The following is a 20,321-nucleotide window of genomic DNA, read 5'->3' as shown; positions in this document are numbered from 1 at the left end:
CTAACCTATAACCCCCATGCCCTCTCCCCTTCCGCCCAACGCTCACACGTCCCCATTGACAGCCTGCGTGCGTACATCATCTACGTTAGACCAGCGAGACTTACCCTACTGATGACGTAGTAAGTATGTTGGGCGCATCCTCCGCCTTGTCTGCTACACCGTATAAATACAAAACTAAACACACCGTGGATAACAGTCGGAGAACCTGCAAGATCAGCTTATCTGCATCAGTTATACAAATCACATCTGCAGCTATGCTACCTAAGTGTTTCATCTTTGCCTGCTTGGTGAGTAAATAAACCAGTTAATTCTACTCAAACTATCATATTACACTTTCTTCTACTTAATGGTAATTTCATTTCTTTAAACAACTGAAATGCATTCGAACCGTATAGGAATATTTTACTGTGGAAAAGAATCAGTTTGCATCATTCATTGTCTTTGTGGCATTTTAATTACTTCTAAATGTTAAACCAATATAATATGTTCTGTGTGTGGAGGTTTAATGGTTGTGTAATGATGTTGAACAGGCTTTCGTTGGCCGCGTGTCCAGTAAGCCTGCACACCCTGGGAAATATCACAACGACCAACTTCAACAGCACTTCGGACCAGGTAAATTATGAATGGAATTCAAATAAAACATATGTTAACCTTCAAATATATGAATAAATCACCGAAACATTGCAGTATATGACAAAGCAATCTATTAGACTTCTTAGTCTTCATTGCTAATAATTTCATTTTCATTCACGTACAGTTTATTCATTAATATATATCGTTTCAGAAACTTTGCTGTTGAATATTATTCCTTGCAAGCGTTTTGCTCATGTTGATTCTGACATTCCAGGTTGCGGAGGGAAACCAGCTGAGCTCTTCTTTCTCTTGGACACTTCATCCAGCATATGGCAACCCGATTTCAGAACTCAACTGGATTTCGTCTCTGACGTCGTCGACCTGTTCGACATTGGCCCCAACAACACACGGGTCGGTGTTGCCACCTTTTCCTCACTCTACTACCCACAGTTCGGTCTGGATACATATGAGGACAAAGAACAGCTCAAAAAAGCCATTCTCGAGATACCCTACATGGGCGGAAACACACTCACCGGAACAGCCATCAGATACATGCGCGAGAAGGCCTTTGCTCCAGGGATCGTCCGTGACGGCGTAGACAAGATCGCCGTAGTTCTGACTGATGGAAGGTCACGTTACCCTGGTCAGACTGAGACAGAGGCTATGAAGACCAAGATGGAAGGCATCAACGTCTTTGCTGTTGGTATTGGTAAAAACTTTGATCCCAAGGAGTTGACCCTCATCGGCAGCGAACCGTCAGAGACTTACGTGTATGAAGTGGCGAGCTATGATGCTTTGGAAAATATAAAGGAAAACTTTGCCTTGGGTGCATGTGAAGGTGAGACCTTTGAAAAAACGATATTTTGGTTAACTTTCAAATTAACTTTTTTTAAATAGAACTGTAGAAGGGAGGAGGAGAGGTATTGGGATGAATGATCTGTGTATTGTGTACATGGAAACATGCTTGCCTGTGAGTACAATATTAATATAGACAGGCGGAATCTCCTCCTGCAGTAAGTCACAGTACACCAATCAGGCAATCAATACCTTTATGATATCAGTGAACTACTATCAGTATTCCAGTAATATCACGACAGGGGGTACACCAAGCAGTTGGCTTCTCACACTGATCCAATGGAAGGAATCGAGGACCTCTGGGTTATCTGCCCCTGGTCATCATCTAATCCATACAACGAATAATAGAACACTAAAACTGAATTTTCTGAACATTTCTCACACTATTTAGTTTAAAGAAGAAACATCTATTTTTTCCTCTTCATTGTCAATGCGAATTTCTGTTTCAGACATCATGGCGGAGGCCATCATGCAGGGAGATCAGTCAGGTATGAACTAGTCCTCATGACAATAACAACATAGCCATACGGTTTGAACCAGAACAGAGTTGCATACCGCCACCATACACACACTACCGACAACACTGAAACTTACTGCTCATAACAGTACCATTACATGTTACATTTCCAGCTTGCCACAGCGACACCTTGGCCGATGTCATGTTCGTGTTCGACTCTGCTGCTATGGGATCAACTAAGACGAGCAAATTACAGGAGTTCATCGGAACCGTCGTGGATGAGTTCAACTTTGCGGATGGCGTCATGAGGGCCGGTGTTGTTTCCAGGAACTGTCACGATGGAGATATAGAGCTTGGAGAGGTGAGTGGCCTATTCAGGTATGTGTGTGTGCGTGCTTGTTTGGTAACGCTGCCTGTAGCAGTATTTCAGCTGTATCAGGATGGCCTGTGAATAAATCTGGGACTAAAATTCACTTATCGATGTAGTGAACACCAACCCACGGAATCTTAGTACATTAAAAACCTATTAACAAAGTCACTAAGTCTGACTGCCCGATCCGGTAAATCGCCTCCAATGTGGTTGGGAACCAATTCTAACCCGGAACCCCTCAAAGGATCATGTGCGTTGAGCTTCGTAGGGGAATTGTGATAGGTGGACACGTTCAGGGGGATATCTGTATTAATGTCTGTTATTACTTGCCTCTGTTCCCGATAACTGATGTATTTACAAAGCATACGTCTTATGTTTCCAGCACTCAGACAAAGATGAGTTTGCCAAAGATCTCCGAAACCGTGACTACCCGGATCTGAGTCAAGTCCTTCGGAAGATGCACCGTCACAGCTTCACCCTGGAACATGGTGCACGAGAAATGGCGAGGCGCATGGCTGTTGTGTTTGTGGATGATAAGCTGGAGATTCCGAAGGGTGTGTTCCACGAGATAGAGGAGTCCAAGAATAAAAACATCGAGATCTTCGTGGTGGCCATTGGTGAGGAAGTTGATATAGCGAAAGTGGAGGCCATGGCGTCATCTCCAGATCACGTGTTCCCGATTCCCGACTATGACGTCCTACGCGAGACTAATCTGCAACTTATCGACGTTCTTTGTGCAGGTACTGATGTATACTTTTGATATAAGAGTTATCCTTATGAATATGTCTATGTCAATGTCTATGTCGTAGTAGAAGTTGTAGATGTTGTAGTGGTGGCAGGACTAACAGTTGAAGCTGTTATTGTGATAGATGTTAGCTTTTGTATAACGTTGTCCCTTCGCCTTTGTTCACCCTGTCAAAGGTTTTTTATGCCGCAATCGACGTGCTAAAAACGTTCACATTGATATTTTCTAGCTTTAACAATTATTCGTTTCCTCTTTCCAGACTACTAAAGAATAGTTATCTGGTGAAGCTGGTTATCTCATCCATCATGGCCCCTGCATTACATCAAACTCGAGTGTTCCACCGCAGCACTATCTAACAATTAATTCACGGTTACCTGTGGATATCATGGTTAGAATTGGTCTTCAGTAACACATACTTGTCGTAACAGGAGATAAATGGAACAGAGCTTTCAGGCTGGTCCTGGCACAGACTCGCATATTTATCAACATCCGTCGTATAAGCTGGACTATTGTTTGGTACGGCGTTAAACAGATATCACAAACATTGTATGAGGTTAACATATATTACCACAACTCTGCCTACGGTCCTTGGTGCTGCTGGCCGACACTTGGACCTAAGAACTGACTCTATATTATATATCATAAGTGTACAAAACAGGTACTGGATGTAATACTGAATATATTTATACTCAAGTGATGTTTAATTTTTACAGTGCGGTTGTTATTGACTCTTGTCCAATCCAGATTGTGAAGAAATGTTTACATCTAATACTCGTCTCTTGTGATTGTTTATGGTTGAATACAGATATATGAAAGATGTCTCCTTACACTCAGGGACATTTTATTTTCAAGGAATATGTACGCTTCAGTGCCATTAGTCGTGATCGACACTCCCCACTGACAGTAACGAAATGTCCATGGCCGTCGTTGAAGTGTAGTCCTTGAAGTGTAGCTCCCTGAGTCAATGTTCATGTATAGTGTGCATGACAATAGTATTTTGAAAATAAATTTGAATTATATTGACTTATGTTTTATGCCTTGTTTGTCAAACAAAGCCCGTGTTTCCTAATGACAATACCACTGCACTGACGCAGTGATGTAATGGTATCGGGCCAGTCGGTGATGGCAGGGAAGGGGCAGCATGCTTACACAAGGGAGACTACTCTGTAGCACCGTATAGTTCTGGTGATCACAATGGCGCATACAAATCCTAGGGGTGAGACATGTCTGATCTGCAGGCGACAACGTTGCCTTCGTGTGACTAGATTTCGATATGTAACAAATGTGTTCCTGATGTAAACCCATATTGATCTTTTTTCCTCGAGTACTTTCAGTTACGTTCACTAAATTACAATATGATGTATCGCCTCGAGTACTTCCCATTCCTTCCCACACACTGACAAGATCGATCTTATTGGTATTGTAGGAGCGCTTCAAACGCTATAATAACTTGATCGGCAGAGAAAGGTGAGATTAATCCTTTTTAATCGAATAACATTGCCAGATTCCCTTTGATGATACATGGCCAAAACTATTTGTTGAGGGGGGAATGATGGTGGTAGGTAGGGAGGATGTATGGTGGTAGATAGGGAGGATGTATGGTGGTAGGTAGGGAGGATGTATGGTAGGAGGTAGGGAGGATGTATGGTGGGAGGTAGGGAGGGTGTATGGTGGGAGGTAGGGAGGGTGTATGGTGGTAGGTAGGGAGGATGTATGGTGGGAGGTAGAGAGGATGTATGGTGGAGGTATGGAGGGTGTATGGTGGGAAGAAGGGAGGATGTATTGTGGAGGTAGGGAGGGTGTATGGTGGTAGGTAGGGAGGATGTATGGTGGAGGTATGGAGGGTGTATGGTGGGAAGAAGGGAGGATGTATTGTGGAGGTAGGGAGGGTGTATGGTGGTAGGTAGGGAGGATGTATGGTGGTAGGTAGGGAGGATATATGGTAGGAGGTAGGGAGGATGTATGGTGGGAGGTAGGGAGGATGTATGGTGGAGGTAAGGGAGAGTGTATGGGTGGTAGGTAGGGAGGGAGGGTGTATGGTGGGAGGTAGGGAGGGTGTATGGTGGTGGGTGGGGAGGATGTATGGTGTAGGGAGGTAGAGGAGGATGTATGGTGGGGAGGTATGGGGAGGATGTATGGTGGGAAGTAGGGAGGGAGTATGTGGGAGGTAGGGAGGGTGTATGGTGGTAGGTAGGGAGGATGTATGGAGGGAGGTAGGGAGGGTGTATGGTGGAGGTAGGGAGGGTGTTATGGTGGGAGGTAGGGAGGGTGTATGGTGGGTAGGTAGGAGGGTGTATGGTGGGGATGTAGGGAGGGAGGTAAAAGTGGATGTAGGGAGGATGCATGGTGGGGAGTTAGGGGAGGATGTATGTGGTAGGAGGTAGGGAGGGTGTATGAGGTGGGAGGTAGGGAGGGTGTATGGTGTGAGGTAGGGAGGGTGTATGGTGGTGAGGTAGGGAGGATGTATGGTGGAGGTAGGAGAGGTGTATGTTGTGGAGGTAGGAGGGTGTATGGTGGAGAGTAGGGAGGGTGTATGGTGGGGAGGTAGGGAGGGTGTATGGTGGAGGTAGGGAGGGTGTGTATGGTGGGGAGTTAGGGGGAGGTGTATGGTGGGAGTAGGGAGGATGTATGGTTGGAGGTAGTGGGGAGGGTATATATATGGTGGAGAGTAGGGAGGGGATGTATGGGTGGTGAGAGGTAGGGGAGGGTGCATGGTGGAGGTAGGGAGGATGTATATGGTGGGGGTGAGGAGTAGGGAGGATGTAGGTGGGAGAGTAGGGAGGATGTATGGTGGGAGGTAGGGAGGATGGTGGGAGAATAGGGAGGATGTATGGTGGGGAGGTAGGGAGGGGTATGTATGGGAGAATAGGGAGGGTGTAGGAGGGGAGAGTAGGGTAGGGTGGGAGGTAGGGAGGAGGATGTATGAGGAGAAGTAGGTAAAGGAGGATGTAAGGTAAGGAGGTGGGAGAGTATTAAGAAGGAGGTGCATAGTGGGGAGTTAGGGAGGATGTGAAGGTGGGAGGTAAAGGGAGGGATGTATAACAAAGGTGTTAGGGAGGATGTATGGTGGAGTAGGTACAGGGGATGTATGGTGGAGGTAGGGAGGGTGTATGGTGATGGAGGTAGGGAGGTGGGTATGGTGGGAGGTAGGGAGGATGTATATGGTGGGGAGATGTAAAGGGAGGATGTATAAGTGGGAGGATGTAGGGGGAGGGGAGGATGTATGAGGTGGGAGGTGGGGAGGATGTATGGTGGTGAGGTAGGGAGGAGGTGTATGGTGGGAGGTAGGGAGGTGTATGGTGGGGAGGTAGGGAGGGTGTATGGTGGAGAATTAGGGAGGGATGTATGGTGGTGGAGGTAGGGGAGGGTGTATGGTGAGGTAGGTAGGGAGGATGTATGGTGGAGGTAGGGGAGGGTGTATGGTGGGAGGTAATTAGGGAGGATGTGGTGGAGGTGGGGAGGGTAGTGGAGGGAGGGTGTAGAGGTGGGAGGTAGGGAGGGTATAATGGTGGAGGGTGAGTGGCAGGTAGGGAGGAGGGGGATGGATATGGTGGGAGGTAGGGGAGGGTGTATGGGTGGGAGGTAGGGAGGTGGGAGGTGGGAGTATGGAGGTGGGGCATAGGTGAGGGTAGGGAGGGTGTATGGTGGGAGGTAGGGAGGAGTATGGTGGGAGGTGGGGAATGATGGGTGTAGGTAATTGGAGGGGGTGGAGGGGAGGGTGGGTGGAGGTGGGGAGGATGTATGGTGGAGGAGTAGGGAGGGTGTATGGTGGGAGGTGTAGGGAGGATGCATGGTGGAGGTAGGTGGGGAGGGGGAGGATGTATAGGTGCAGGTAGGTAGGGAGAGGATGGTGGATAAGGTATGGGAGAGTAGTGGAGGGTGTATGGTGGGTCTAGGGTAGGGGAGGGAGTGTATGAGTGGGAGGTAGGGAGGGTGTATAGTGGAGGAGAGTATGGGGAGGATGTATGGTGGGGTAGGGGAGGGTGTAAAGGTGGAGAGTAGGTAGGGGAGGATGTATGGTGGGAGGAGTAGGGGGAGGGTATATGGTGGGTGGAGTAGGGAGGATGTATGGTGGGAGTGGGGAGGTATAGGTGGGAGGTAGGGAGGAGTGTATGGTTGGGAGGAGGAGTAGGGAGGGTGCATAAAGTAGGAGGGATGTATGGTTAGAGGTGGGGAGGGTGTATGGTGGGGAGGTAGGAGGATGTATGGTGGAGAAGTAGGGAGGATGCGGGTGGTGGTAGTGGGGAGGGAGGTATGGTAAGGGAGGATAGGGAGGATAATATGGTGAGGAGGTAAAGGATCAGGGTGTTTATGTGGGAGGGAGGGAGGAGGGTGTATGGTGGTATTAAAGGGAGAGGATGAGGTGGAGTAGGGAGGGTGGGATGGTGGGAGGAGGGTATGGTGGTAAGGGAGTGTATGGTGGGTAGGTAAGGGAGGATATATGGTGGAGGTTAGGGAGGGTGTATGGAGAGTGGGGAGGATTAGGGAGGGGAATTATATGAGGTGGGAGGAGTATAGGGAGGGGTGTATGGTGGGAGGTGGGGAGGATGTATGGTGGAAGTGGGGAGGGTGTATGGTGGGGAGAGGTAGGGAGGATGTGAAAAGTGAGGATAAACAGGGTGTATGAGGTGAGTAGGTAGGGAGCATGGTGGAATTAAGGGAGGATGATGTGAGGTAGGGTTAAGGTAGGGGAGGATAAATTAAGAGGGTCTTATAAGGTTAAGGAGAATTACAGGGGAGGATAAAGGTGGGTGGGAGAATTAAGGGAGGATGTGGAAGGAGGATGGTGGAGTAGGTAGGGAGGATGTAAGGTGGAGAATTACAAGGGTGTATGGTCCGGGAGGAGTATAAGGTATGGTTGGAGATTAAGAGGTATGGAAGGTGTGAAGTACGTCGGGAAGGATCATGAGGTGGTAAATTAAAGGATCTCGTGGAAATTAGAAGGAGTCTCGATATTCGTCCAGAGTCCGATGTCCAGGAAGATATAAGATTCATCCGGAAAATCTCTCGTCGAGAAATAAGGAGGGGAAAATAAAGAAAAGTCACCGCATAAATGAAAATAAAAGATCTCTCATATCTCGTCCGGAAAATGAAAGATCTCGCGTAGAGAAGAGAAAATAAGAAAAGTCCCTCGTCCGTCAGAGAAAGAGATAAAATCCAGGAGTCAGGAAAGAGTAAGAGAAATAAAGAGTCTCAGAGGAAGAAATGGAAAGATCTCTCGTCATCCCGAGAGTCTTATCGTCGTCAGGAAAGGGAAAGGAAAATTAAAATGTAAGGGAAAGATATAAATTAAATAAATTATCGATAAAATGTCAGGAGAGAGATGGGGAAAATGAAGGAATCCTATAGTCCGGAGAGTCAGGAAGGATAAATTAGAAATAAAGGAAGTGGAAAGGATGGAGGAAGAGAGTCGTCCGGAAATCAGGGGGAAGAGATCTCGTCGCGGAAAAGTAGGAAGGTCTCGTCCGGAGGAATCAGGAAGGATCTCGTCGGTAAAGGAAGATCATCGTCGATGTTCGATAAAGGAAGAGATAATATGTCGAGATAAGAAGGATCTCATCGTCGGTGGGAAGGATCTCGTCCGGAATCCGGGAAGATCTCTCAATGTCGATAGGGAAAATAAAGGGAGGATGTATCACGTGGTCTATGTATCTCATCGTCCGGAAGTCGGGAAGGATCTCGGGTGAGGTCAGGTCTCGTCAGGAGGATAGAGTGGAAGTCGGGAGGGTCTCATGTATGGTGGAAGGTTAAGTCTTATCGTCCGGTCAGGAGGATCTCGTCGTCGGGGAAAGGATGGAAGTCTCATCGTCGGAAGGTCAGGAAAGGATCTCGTTCGTCGAGATGTCGTCAGAAGGATCTGGGAAAATAAAGGAAAGGATCTCTCTCGTCGAAGTCTCGTCCTCGTCGAAGAGTCTCGTCGGAGGGAAGAGATCTCGTCATCAGAAGATCTCTCGTCATCATCCGTGCAAAGATCTCCTCGTCATCATCAGGAAGAGATCTCGTCGAAGTAAAAGTCTCGTCTCGTCAGAAAGAGTCTCGTCCAGGTCAAGGAAAGATCGTTCGGTCGGGAAAATCCTCATCGTCGTCGGAAGATCTCGCTGGAAATAGAGGTCCCTCGTCGTCGGAAAGATCTCTCGTCATCCGGGAAGTCTCGTCCGGAAAATAAAGGAAGGATCTCTCGTCGTCAGGAAAGAGTCCACCTCAAATGAAGGAAATCAGGAAGAGGATCATCCGGAAACCAAAAGGAAAGTCTCGTCCGGAAGGAAATCAGGAAGGTCATAAAATTAATCGTCAGGAAAGGATAAAGTCGATAAAGGAAGGTCATAAAGGTCGGAAATCAGGGAAGGATCTCTCGTCGGAAAATAAAAGAAGTCTCTCTCTCGTCGTCAGATCTCTCGTCGATCCGGAAAGGTCTCCTCGTCGGGAAATCAGGAAGGATCTCTCTCGCCGTCGATGGAAAGATATCCTCGATGGAAATCAGGAAAGAGATCTTATAAAGTGATAAAGTAGGTCCTCGTCGATAAAAGGATCATCGGGAAGTCAGGAAGGTCATCGTCCGGGAAAGGATCTCTCGTCGAGAATAAAGGGAGTCCACCGCATAGGTGTTAAATCCGGGATCGTCGCGGGAATTAAGGGAGGTCTCGTCCGGGAAGGTCGCCAGGTGAAGTGATAAGGAGGATAAACCGGAGAATTAAAGGGGAGGAGGTGGGGTGGGGAGGATGTAAGGTGGAGAATGGGGAGGGTCGAAGGTGGGAGGAGGATTGGAAGTAGGGAGGATATGTGAAATGGGAGGAGGATTAAAGATGGAAGGGGAAGGATAAAGTGTCCGGGAGGATCTTATGGTGGAAGGGAAGGATAAAATTAAAGGGGAAGGTCTCAGGTCGGCGGAGAAAAGGGAGGATCATAATGTCGTCCGGGAAGGTCCTGCCTCAAAGATAAAGTCAGGGATCATAAATTAAAGGTAAAGGAGGAGGTCTCGTCCGGGAAGGATCTCGTCAGGGAGGAGTCCTCGTGGAAATCCGGGATCCTCGTCCGGAAGTCAGGAAGGTCAAAGGTCCGGGGAAGGTCTCAAGTAAAATGCGGTCCGGGAAGGATCTCATCGTCGCGAGAATCCGGGAAGGTCTCGTCGTCCGGGAAAGGATCTCGTCGTCGGAATGAAGTCTCTCGTCCGGAGAAATCAGGAAAAGGATCATCGTCGGTCGAGGAAGGTCTATAAAGTAAAATCGGAAGGATAAAATCGGAAATAAAAGGTCATATCGTCCGGAATAAAGGAAGATCTCGTGGTGTCCCCAGGAAGATAGGTGGAGAGTAGGGAGGGTGTAAAAAGGTGGGGAGGAGTGGGGGAGGATGCCAGGTGCAGAATGCAGGGGAGGGTGTATGGGGTGGGAGAATGGGGAGGATGGCAGGTGGGAGGTAGGGAGGGTGGGAGGTGGGAGGATGCAGGTGGAGTAGGGTGTAGAAAGGTGGGAGAATTAGGGGAGGATGGCAGGTGAAGTAAAGTAAAGGGAGGGTTACATGGTGGAAGTGGAGGATCAAAGTGGGAGGAAATTGAAATGAGGGATGTGGGAGGTAAAGGGAGGATGTAAATTAAGGAGGGTCCCCGTGGAAATTAAAGGGGATAAATTAAAGGGGTGTTAAAGGTCGGATATTAAGGGAAGGTGAAGTGGGCGTCCGGGGATAAAATGTAAAGATGGAAGTAAAGTAAAGGTCGCGGGTGATGGAATTGGAAGGATCTTATGGAGGGAGGTGTAAAGGATATAGTCTGGTTAAATTAAAGGAAGGAAAAGTTAAGTAAATTACAAAGGGGAGGTCCCCAGTAGGAAGTATGGAAGTCGGATCTCTCGTCGAAATTAAGGGAAGGATGCGATAAGTGGATTAATAAGGGAAGGATCATAATGTTAAAGTTGGAGAAGTAAAGGAAGGATGTATGAAGCTGGGAAGGATATCGTCGCGTAAAGGAGGGATTAGGAAGGTAAAGGGAAGGTGGAAATTAAAGGGAGGTCATAAGATGGGAAATTAAGGGAGGTTAATAAGGTGGAGAAGTAAAGGGATAGGTCGAGGGATCTCGTGGAAAGGGAAGGTCATAAGTCGGAGAGTTAGGAAGGTCGTGGAGAGTAAAGATGGGAGGGAAGGGAGGTGCCAGATGGAGAATTAAGGTCGATTAAGGGGATAAAGTAGCAAAGGTAAAGGGAAGATGGGAGGTAAAGGGAGTGCAGGGAGGGTCAGTGGGGGGATGTAGATGGAAATTATGGAGTGGAGAATTAAAGGAGGATAAAGTGGAGATGGGGAGGGTGTAAAGGAGGATAGGGAGTGGAAGATGGGAGGATGCAGGTAGGAGATTAGGGAGGGGTGGGAGATGGGAGGATGCAAGGTGGAATTAAGGGAGGAGTGGAATTAGGGAGGATGCAAAGTGCAGGAAGGGAGGGTTAATGAACAGGGGAGAATTGGGGAGGGTGGCAAAGGTGGTGGTAGGGAGGATATATGGAGTAGAGAATTAAAGGGGGTAGATTGGGGAGGATGGTGGAATTAGGGTGAAGTGAATTGGGAATTAAAGGGAGGATGTAAAGATGGAGGGAGGTCGGTGAGTGGGGAGACGAGGAGGGTATAGTGGAGAATTATAGGTGGGAGGTCCGGGGAGAGGTGTATGGTGCAGGAGGGGCAAGGAGATGCCGCCAGGTGGTGAAGGGAGGATAAAGTACGGAGAATAAAGGGAAGGTCGCCAAAGGTCGGTAAGGAAGGATCTCGTGGGGTCCGGGGATGGAAGTAGGGAAGATGCATCTCAAGGTAAAATAGAAGTAAAGGAAGGAAGAGGATGAAGTGGCAAATTAAGGAAGGAGTCTGTCGTGGAAGGAAGGATCTCAAATTAAAATTAGAAGGCAAAGTGAAATAAAGAGGATTCGTTAAATGGAAAGGTCAAATTAGGAAACAAGGGAAGGAATTGGTAAAATAGGAAGTGAAAGGTAAAGGATGTAAAGTGGGAGATGGAATTATGAAGTGGAAATTAAAGGAAAGGTAGGAGGATGGGTGGTGGGAGAATAAAGGGAGATTATTCGAAGGTAAAGGGGCAATATGGTTGGTGGGGAGGAGTTATGGGATTGGAGATTATGAGTGAAGCCGGTAAAGGGAAGGATCTCGTTAGTAAAGTGGGAAGTGGGGAAGGGTGTACTCGAGTGGAGAGTAAAAGGGAGGAATTATATGAAGGTGGGAGAGGTAAAGGGAAGTGGAAATTAGGAGGGTATAGTGGGAGTAAAGGTGGGAGGATTAGGATGGTGCTTATAGTGGAAGGTGGAAATTAAGGAGGTCTCTGGTCAGGATGGATAATGTCAGGATCGTCTCGTCGGGAAGTAAGAAGTGATACCGTCGGGATCGTCGTCGGAAGGTCTCGTCGATAAAGGAAGGTCTCTCGTCGATAAGGAGTCTCCTCGTCGATAAAAGGAAGGTTCTCGTCGGTCCGGAAGGTCTCGTCGGTCGTCATTATATATTAAAGTCAGGTCCACTCACCACCCACACCAGCCATTGTGTCCATCTGATCAGACAACAGCCGTGAATGGTTAGTACTACACTCACCACCCACACCAGCCATTGTGTCCATCTGATCAGACAACAGCCGTGAATGGTTAGTACTACACTCACCACCCACACCAGCCATTGTGTCCATCTGATCAGACAACAGCCGTGAATGGTTAGTACTACACTCACCACCCGATACACCAGCCATTGTGTCCATCTGATCAGACAACAGCCGTGAATGGTTAGTACTACACTCACCACCCACACCAGCCATTGTGTCCATCTGATCAGATAACAGCCGTGAATGGTTAGCACTACACTCACCACCCACACCAGCCATTGTGTCCCCCTGATTCCCACTGTAGCATTACTGAAGAATGTACAGCCTTCTATTGCCCGTCACCTGTGAGGCCCATGCTAGCCATACCCTCATTAAATGAGCATAAATCAACTGAGGTATTACTTGCAATAACTGTTATACCAGGAACAGTGCGTCACAAAGGCTGATGTTTACAGCCTGTAGGAGGAAATTACACTGCAAATATACACAAAAAACTCTGGTACTGGTTTCAAATTTGGAATTCCTTACACGCTGAGGCCCACACACGTGAACACAACACCCTCATTGACAGGCGCAGTGTCCCTTCACACCTCCGGCATTACCAAGCATATTTCCCCCAATTAGTGTCTCAGCTACGTTTCAAGGGCTCTTTAATGAGTAAAATTGGTTTTATTGCTCTAAAATAATGTCCATTATTAATGCCATGCGACATATTCACACACCTTTTCAGCTAACAATCTCCTGTGTTTTGACACAGCGTGTGGGTCACCCACTGCCACCATCGTTTCCGTGCACTAGAAACCCCAACCCGGCCCCCATACCTATCCTCACATTACACACAGACGCACATACGCACAGGAACACGAACACGCATACACATACACACATGATAATGTCACATGAGTCTAACCTTCGTCACGTGAAGTGTGGCAGTGAAGTAAGTACTGATTAGATGATTATGTTAAGCAACAGCGGTCCCGAAAAACTACCATTCGATAGGCGAACATTATCGTGCGATACCTGGATAAAGTTAGTGTGCTGTTAGACATTCGAAGACTGTAGATATAATGAAAATGCCACAGATTCATGTTACCATAGACCAGATGGATTGATCACCTGATTGTGGAAATGGCACTGAAATACACCTGTTGTGTATGTTGCACATACAAGATTACGATCAAAATAAAAAACAGTATTTATATATCTTAATTATCCATTTTCTCTTTCTTATTGAATAATGAATTTCGAATAGAGCAGAATGATCGGCAGCTTGTATGGAGCCTGTGTTACAGCTGATGTCCCCACAGAACTGAGGTCGCTCCACCCATGTTGAATTAGTTCCATAAGTGGAATGTTCCAAACACTTCGATACATCCAGTCCTAATACAGTACTAAGTCCCATTAACTCGCACTCCTCGCAGGGGCGGTGGGGTAGCCTAGTGGTTAAAGCGTTGGCTCGTCACGCCAAAGACCCGGGTTCGATTCCCCACATGGGTACAATGTGTGAAGCCCATTTCTGGTGTCCCCCGCCGTGATATTGCTGGAATATTGCTAAAAGCGGCGTAAAACTATACTCACTCACTCACTCGGACTCCTCGCGACCAGACATACAGGTAGCTATGTAGCTATTCGAGACAAGCGGAAAGTTAATCTCTGACCACTCTGGTACTGAGAAATCTACTGGGGATAACATCGTCTCAAGCGATATTCGAGTAAACCCAGTACCAGTGAACTAGCAATGGCTGGTGACATGTATTCAGAACATACAAACATTTCTGAGATATGTGTTTTTAAAGTCTGGAAGGCTTATATCTGCAAACTGACAAAGAAAAATCTATAAACTGACGTTACAAAACGGGGGTAAGCGAGCATTCTATTGTATTCTCAACTATCCCGCCATACGTCCAACTTTACACGTGATGTAGGTGCAGGCAACGCACGTCGCCGTCTTCACAGATTTCATCAACATGTGAAGCGGTATGTCATTAACTTGTGCTGTAGAATAAGGCGACAAAACTCTTTCAATATTCACAGGAAATCTAAACCTTCCATTATAGACGAGTTGAAAATTGGGAAATAAACTCTTTCTCTGGATTTATTGAATTACTCCGCCGATCGGGGATGATCGTGTGTTCTGACTTAAGAGTCAGTCGGTGAAGGACCCCAGATACACAACAGCACGGCCTCCTCAAGGTGGGTTTCTCCCACTAAACGGCACACGCCCAAAGCCATATATATTATTTTAATCAGATGTGTGTGCACCCCTGGTTGCATCACAAGTGCACCTATCCCCCTGAGTGACCGGTAAAGGATGCAGCGTCCATGTACGTGTCGTAACTCGAACCACACAGATGACGACCATGATAACACCTAATTTACGTTTAATGAACATTATTTACTTGTCCCATGTTATCCCGGACATATTGTGTACGTGTTGTTTCAGTTAAACTGCATTAAATGACGATATACACACACCACTCCTTGTTGCGGAGAATGTCACGGCATCTCTACAATGGCGTTACTCTGATACAGAAAACGTTAATCAGGGGCAGAAAAATAACTTTAATTCCGGCCTCAGACACATACCCTGAGCTAGAAAAAGCAATGATCTCATGTATTCCACAGTGTCTTTTTGTCATCCTGCTCCCCGGGATATGGAAATGACTGTTATATAAACTTGTCTTTCACACGGGCTCGAGGGCTTTTCTTGTACCACGAGCCTGCCAGGAGAGTTTAATCTCTGGTGCAGACACACACACAGTCGATATTCTAGTCTGGCCATTTCATCTTGACTTGAATGACGGCCTCTTCAATGTGCAATGTCTTCTACTCGACGGTCACGACAATCTACAATTCCTCGAGAATTTATATTATCAGTCAAGGTTTAGTGAAGTGTAGTAGTCGCTTACAGGTGCAATGATTTATGACATTCTTATATCAAGCCAGGTTTTCCGAGAACACGCTGTTGCTGTAGGGTCCTTGCTGCTGGACACGAACTACAACTAGATATACAACACACAATCTGTAGTGCCTCTATATACTACACATTACTCATGAGTCAGTGGTAGTACCGTAACAGACCTACTGGAAATATATAGTATTACAGAGATATATCCTTTGTTTGTGGCGTCAACAGCCTGGATCCTCCAGTTTTCGTCTATTCAGTCCTGAAATGGAAAGTAAATGCGTTCTTGGAGTCATTGCTGGTTTACATATTAACGTTGTTTGAAGAACTAGATACTACCTCCGGATATCAGTGAATTAGGCTTTGGATTGCCAACTTTGGGAACGCCGATAGCGATGTCCTGTTTGGTAACCGGTACCCACGTCGTCTACAATGACGATTACGATTGTGACTCATAGTGTTCTACATCACATTTAGTTAGGTTCCGCAAGGCGTATAGCTTGCACCGAGACTAGCATTGTCGGCCTCTTCTTGATGAACAACATACAGTCACAACGACCTGTGCAACTGGCACGTACTATAAATCAATTATGATCTGATTTTGACAGAAACAGCAATAGAGAAACAATATTTTGAAACAAAACAGTCTAAGTGCTTAAATGAGTTACCTCCGTGGTTTGATTTAGGCCTGCCAGTAAGATGTGTTTGGACAACCCAAAGTCATGCATGGCCAGAAGGTTAATCGCTTAAAAGAAACCAACAGGTATACTTGGTACTGAAAAAGTTCGACACATGATCAAAACCCACGATCAGATGAATATGCACATCACATGAAGCGACATGGAATATTGCTTTAAGTAGTGCTACTCCTGGGCTACTTTTATCAAACAGGGCTCCTACCTACAATGTCAACACCCGTCTGAATAAGCCACATATGTAGTCATGGAAACGAATAAGGGAACACGTAAAAGTACTCATGTTCCTGTATTTATTTCCAGATTTTCACCCCCTGTGCAGAACGTACCTTGTGAAGAACCCTGGAAAAGAATAAAGGGACACTTGTACTTTCATGTGTTCCCTTATTCGTTCCCATGAGAATATTGACCGCTCTTAATGATTATCCATCAATTATAATCGGAATTGAACAGATTCAGCATTCTGAAGACAATTATGATTATGGAAATTCGTTGTTCAGCTTTAATATATCATCATGGTATGATTATCACCTCATCTTGCCGACCGCCTCCGTGGTGTAGTGGTTAGAGCGTCCGCCCGGAGTGCGGAAGGTCGCGGGTTCAATCCCCGACCGCGTCATACCAAAAGACGTTAAAATATGGTACTTGTTGGTCCCTGCCTGGCGCTCGGCATTAATGGGTTCAACAAGGACTGGTCGGTTCGGAGTCAGTATAATGTGTCTGTATTCATGCTTCACTGCGGCATGGTATCTCGGTGGGCTAGCACTATAAAACCAGCTTCAGTCTGGGCTAGTACAAGCAGCCGCACATACACATACACACGCATGCACGTCGTCATATGAGCGAAATATTCTCAAGCACGACGTTAAACCCAATTTCACCTCACCTCATCTTGCCCAGTATACATATACATTGTAAGTTCCTGATGTTATCACAAACTGTAAGGTGTATGACATAAACTACAGTGTATAAAACATCTCCGCTCCCCACTCAGTACCAAGCTTCTTGAATTTTATAGAATAAGGCTATCATTGAATCATTCGAATGAACGCATGCCAGTCATTTGTGACTAGACAGCCCTCGCGTTAGTCAATAGAGGAACGCTACAGCTGCAGGAGATGGTGTGGGCGGCGGTGGTTGCTGTAGCCGTGAGATATCTCCCTCTTGTCAGGGACCTCGGTGTTTTATCAAGCCCGAATCTTCCCCGACGTATCTTTACAATGATAAAAGAACTTTAATTGAATATCCGACGAAGTAGTGCAGGGAGTGTTTAACTCAAATATGACATATAATACCGAGGACTCACATTTTAGATTTGGAGAGTTACAGAATTGGGCCATGTTTGAATTGAGACAGAGACCACTGAGGACACACAGAGTGGTGGTCGCACGGCAAGGGTCCCCGAACTCGGGGACAGAAAACATCTGCTGATATTATGATGTAGGTGTGTATACTTTGTGTCCGTAACGCGCATTAGAGATGTAAATATTTGTATCGAAAGTATGTTGCCGATCAAATCTTACATCCGCGTTATGCGAATTGTGCAAGAGGGCCCACAGTGACACTTCCCTCCTAGTGAACACCTACATGTAACTACTTCAGATCAACTCCTGTGGCTGCCAGCACTCCCACCTCCACCAGCACAGCTGTACGACATTAACTTGTTCTTCAAGAGGTATTTCTTTGCCCGTTGTGCTTGTATACTCTGACAGCAATACCATACCATCGTCAAATGGTCACACAGTTGTCTTGTCGCTCGTGTAGCTAATCGCTCTGTCAATAGTGCTACAATAACACTATCAACTGGCTCAACGGGTGTCTTGTTGCTCGTGTAGCTAATCGCCCTATCAATAGTGCTACAATAACACTATCAACTGGCTCCACGGGTGTCTTGTTGCTCGTGTAGCTAATCGCCCTATCAATAGTGCTACAATAACACTATCAACTGGCTCCACGGGTGTCTTGTTGCTCGTGTAGCTAATGGCCCTATCAATAGTGCTACAATAACACTATCAACTGGTTCCACGGGTGTCTTGTCGCTCGTGTAGCTAATCGCTCTGTCAATAGTGCTACAATAACACTATCAACTGGCTCCACGGGTGTCTTGTTGCTCGTGTAGCTAATCGCCCTATCAATAGTGCTACAATAACACTATCAACTGGCTCAACGGGTGTCTTGTTGCTCGTGTAGCTAATCGCCCTATCAATAGTGCTACAATGACACTATCAACTGGCTCCACGAGTGTCTTGTTGTTCGTGTACCTAATTGCCCTATCAATAGTGCTACAATAACATTATCAGCTGGCTCCACGAGCGTCTTGTTGCTCGTGTACCTAATCGCCCTATCAATAGTGCTACAATAACACTATCAACTGGCTCAACGGGTGTCTTGTTGCTCGTGTAGCTAATCGCCCTATCAATAGTGCTACAATAACACTATCAACTGGCTCCACGAGTGTCTTGTTGCTCGTGTAGCTAATCGACCTATAAATAGTGCTACAATAACACTATCATCTGGCTCCACGAGTGTCTTGTTGCTCGTGTAGCTAATCGCCCTATCAATAGTGCTACAATAACACTATCAACTGGCTCCACGAGTGTCTTGTTGCTCGTGTAGCTTATCGCCCTGTCAATAGTGCTACAATAACACTATCAACTGGCTCCACGAGTGTCTTGTTGCTCGTGTAGCTAATCGCCCTATCAATAGTGCTACAATAACACTATCAACTGGCTCCACGAGTGTCTTGTTGCTCGTGTAGCTAATCGCCCTATCAATAGTGCTACAATAACACTATAAACTGGCTCCACGGGTGTCTTGTCGCTCGTGTGGCTAATCGCCCTATCAATAGTGCTACAATAACACTATCAACTGGCTCCACGAGTGTCTTGTCGCTCGTGTGGCTAATCGCTCTGTCAATAGCGCTACAATAACACTATCAACTGACTCCACGGGTGTCTTGTCGCTCGTGTAGCTAATCGGCCTGTCAAAAGTGCTACAATAACACTATCAACTGGCTCCACGGGTATCTTGTCGCTCGTGTGGCTAATCGCTCTATCAATAGTGCTACAATAAAACTATCAATTAGTTCAACAGGGATTTGTGTTCATGATTTAACAAATCACTTCATCACCATGTTAAACTAGTTAAAGTGATGTCCTGCTGTAGACCGTCACCATGGAGAATGTAGGACTTCCTCCTGTCCGATGTACCTCCACGTGGCCTAGAGGCCGACATCACCATGGGGAATGTAGGACTTCCTCCTGTCCGATGTACCTCCACGTGGCCTAGAGGCCGACATCACCATGGGGAATGTAGGACTTCCTCCTGTCCGATGTACCTCCACGTGGCCTAGAGGCCGACATCACCATGGAGAATGTAGGACTTCCTCCTGTCCGATGTACCTCCACGTGGCCTAGAGGCCGACATCACCCTGGAGAATGTAGGACTTCCTCCTGTCCGATGTACCTCCACGTGGCCTAGAGGCCGACATCACCCTAGAGAATGTTCGACTTCCTCCTGTCCCATGTACCTCCACGTGGCCTAGAGGCCGACATCACCCTGGAGAATTTGGGACTTCCTCCTGTCCGATGTACCTCCACGTGGCCTAGAGGCCGACATCACCCTGGAGAATGTAGGACTTCCTCCTATCCGATGTACCTCCACGTGGACCTGACGCCGACATCACCCTGGAGAATGTAGGACTTCCTCCTATCCGATGTACCTCCACGTGGCCTAGAGGCCGACATTACCATGGAGAATGTAGGACTTCCTCCTATCCGATGTACCTCCACGTGGCCTAGAGGCCGACATCACCATGGAGAATGTGGGACTTCCTCCTGTCCGATGTACCTCCACGTGGCCTAGAGGCCGACATCACCCTGGAGAATGTAGGACTTCCTCCTGTCCGATGTACCTCCACGTGGCCTAGAGGCCGACATCACCATGGAGAATGTAGGACTTCCTCCTGTACGATGTACCTCCACGTGGCCTAGAGGCCGACATCACCATGGAGAATGTGGGACTTCCTCCTGTCCGATGTACCTCCACGTGAACCTGAGGCCGACATCACCATGGAGAATGTAGGACTTCTCCCGTACGATGTACCTCCACGTGGCCTAGAGGCCGACATCACCCTGGAGAATGTGGGACT

General features: G+C 47.0%; 1 protein-coding gene across 1 annotated transcript; it reads left to right on the top strand.

Annotated features, from left to right (window-relative positions):
• The first annotated feature begins 200 nt into the window (after positions 1-200).
• Positions 201-3,361, top strand: LOC124288943 (cartilage matrix protein-like). Its single transcript, XM_046725533.1, has 7 exons — positions 201-287; positions 531-612; positions 848-1,411; positions 1,878-1,916; positions 2,059-2,246; positions 2,638-2,995; positions 3,260-3,361. The coding sequence occupies exons 1-7, from the start codon at positions 255-257 to the stop codon at positions 3,265-3,267; spliced, it is 1,272 nt and encodes a 423-aa protein (XP_046581489.1). The 5' UTR covers positions 201-254; the 3' UTR covers positions 3,268-3,361.
• The last annotated feature ends 16,960 nt before the right edge of the window (positions 3,362-20,321 follow it).

Source organism: Haliotis rubra, unplaced genomic scaffold (assembly GCF_003918875.1).
Source record: "Haliotis rubra isolate DU_JTF1 unplaced genomic scaffold, ASM391887v1 Scf43, whole genome shotgun sequence".
In the NCBI taxonomy this organism is placed as follows: domain Eukaryota; kingdom Metazoa; phylum Mollusca; class Gastropoda; order Lepetellida; family Haliotidae; genus Haliotis; species Haliotis rubra.
Note: the sequence above shows the minus strand (reverse complement) of the source record. Positions and strands in the feature narration are given on the sequence as shown.

What these genes read in the sequence shown, in the direction of transcription:
- LOC124288943 (XM_046725533.1), top strand. Translation starts at nt 255, where the DNA reads ATGCTACCTAAGTGTTTCATCTTTGCCTGCTTG. An exon ending in GTTTCATCTTTGCCTGCTTG is followed by an intron (nt 288 to 530) that starts GTGAGTAAATAA and finishes GATGTTGAACAG; the next exon opens with GCTTTCGTTGGCCGCGTGTC. An exon ending in TCAACAGCACTTCGGACCAG is followed by an intron (nt 613 to 847) that starts GTAAATTATGAA and finishes CTGACATTCCAG; the next exon opens with GTTGCGGAGGGAAACCAGCT.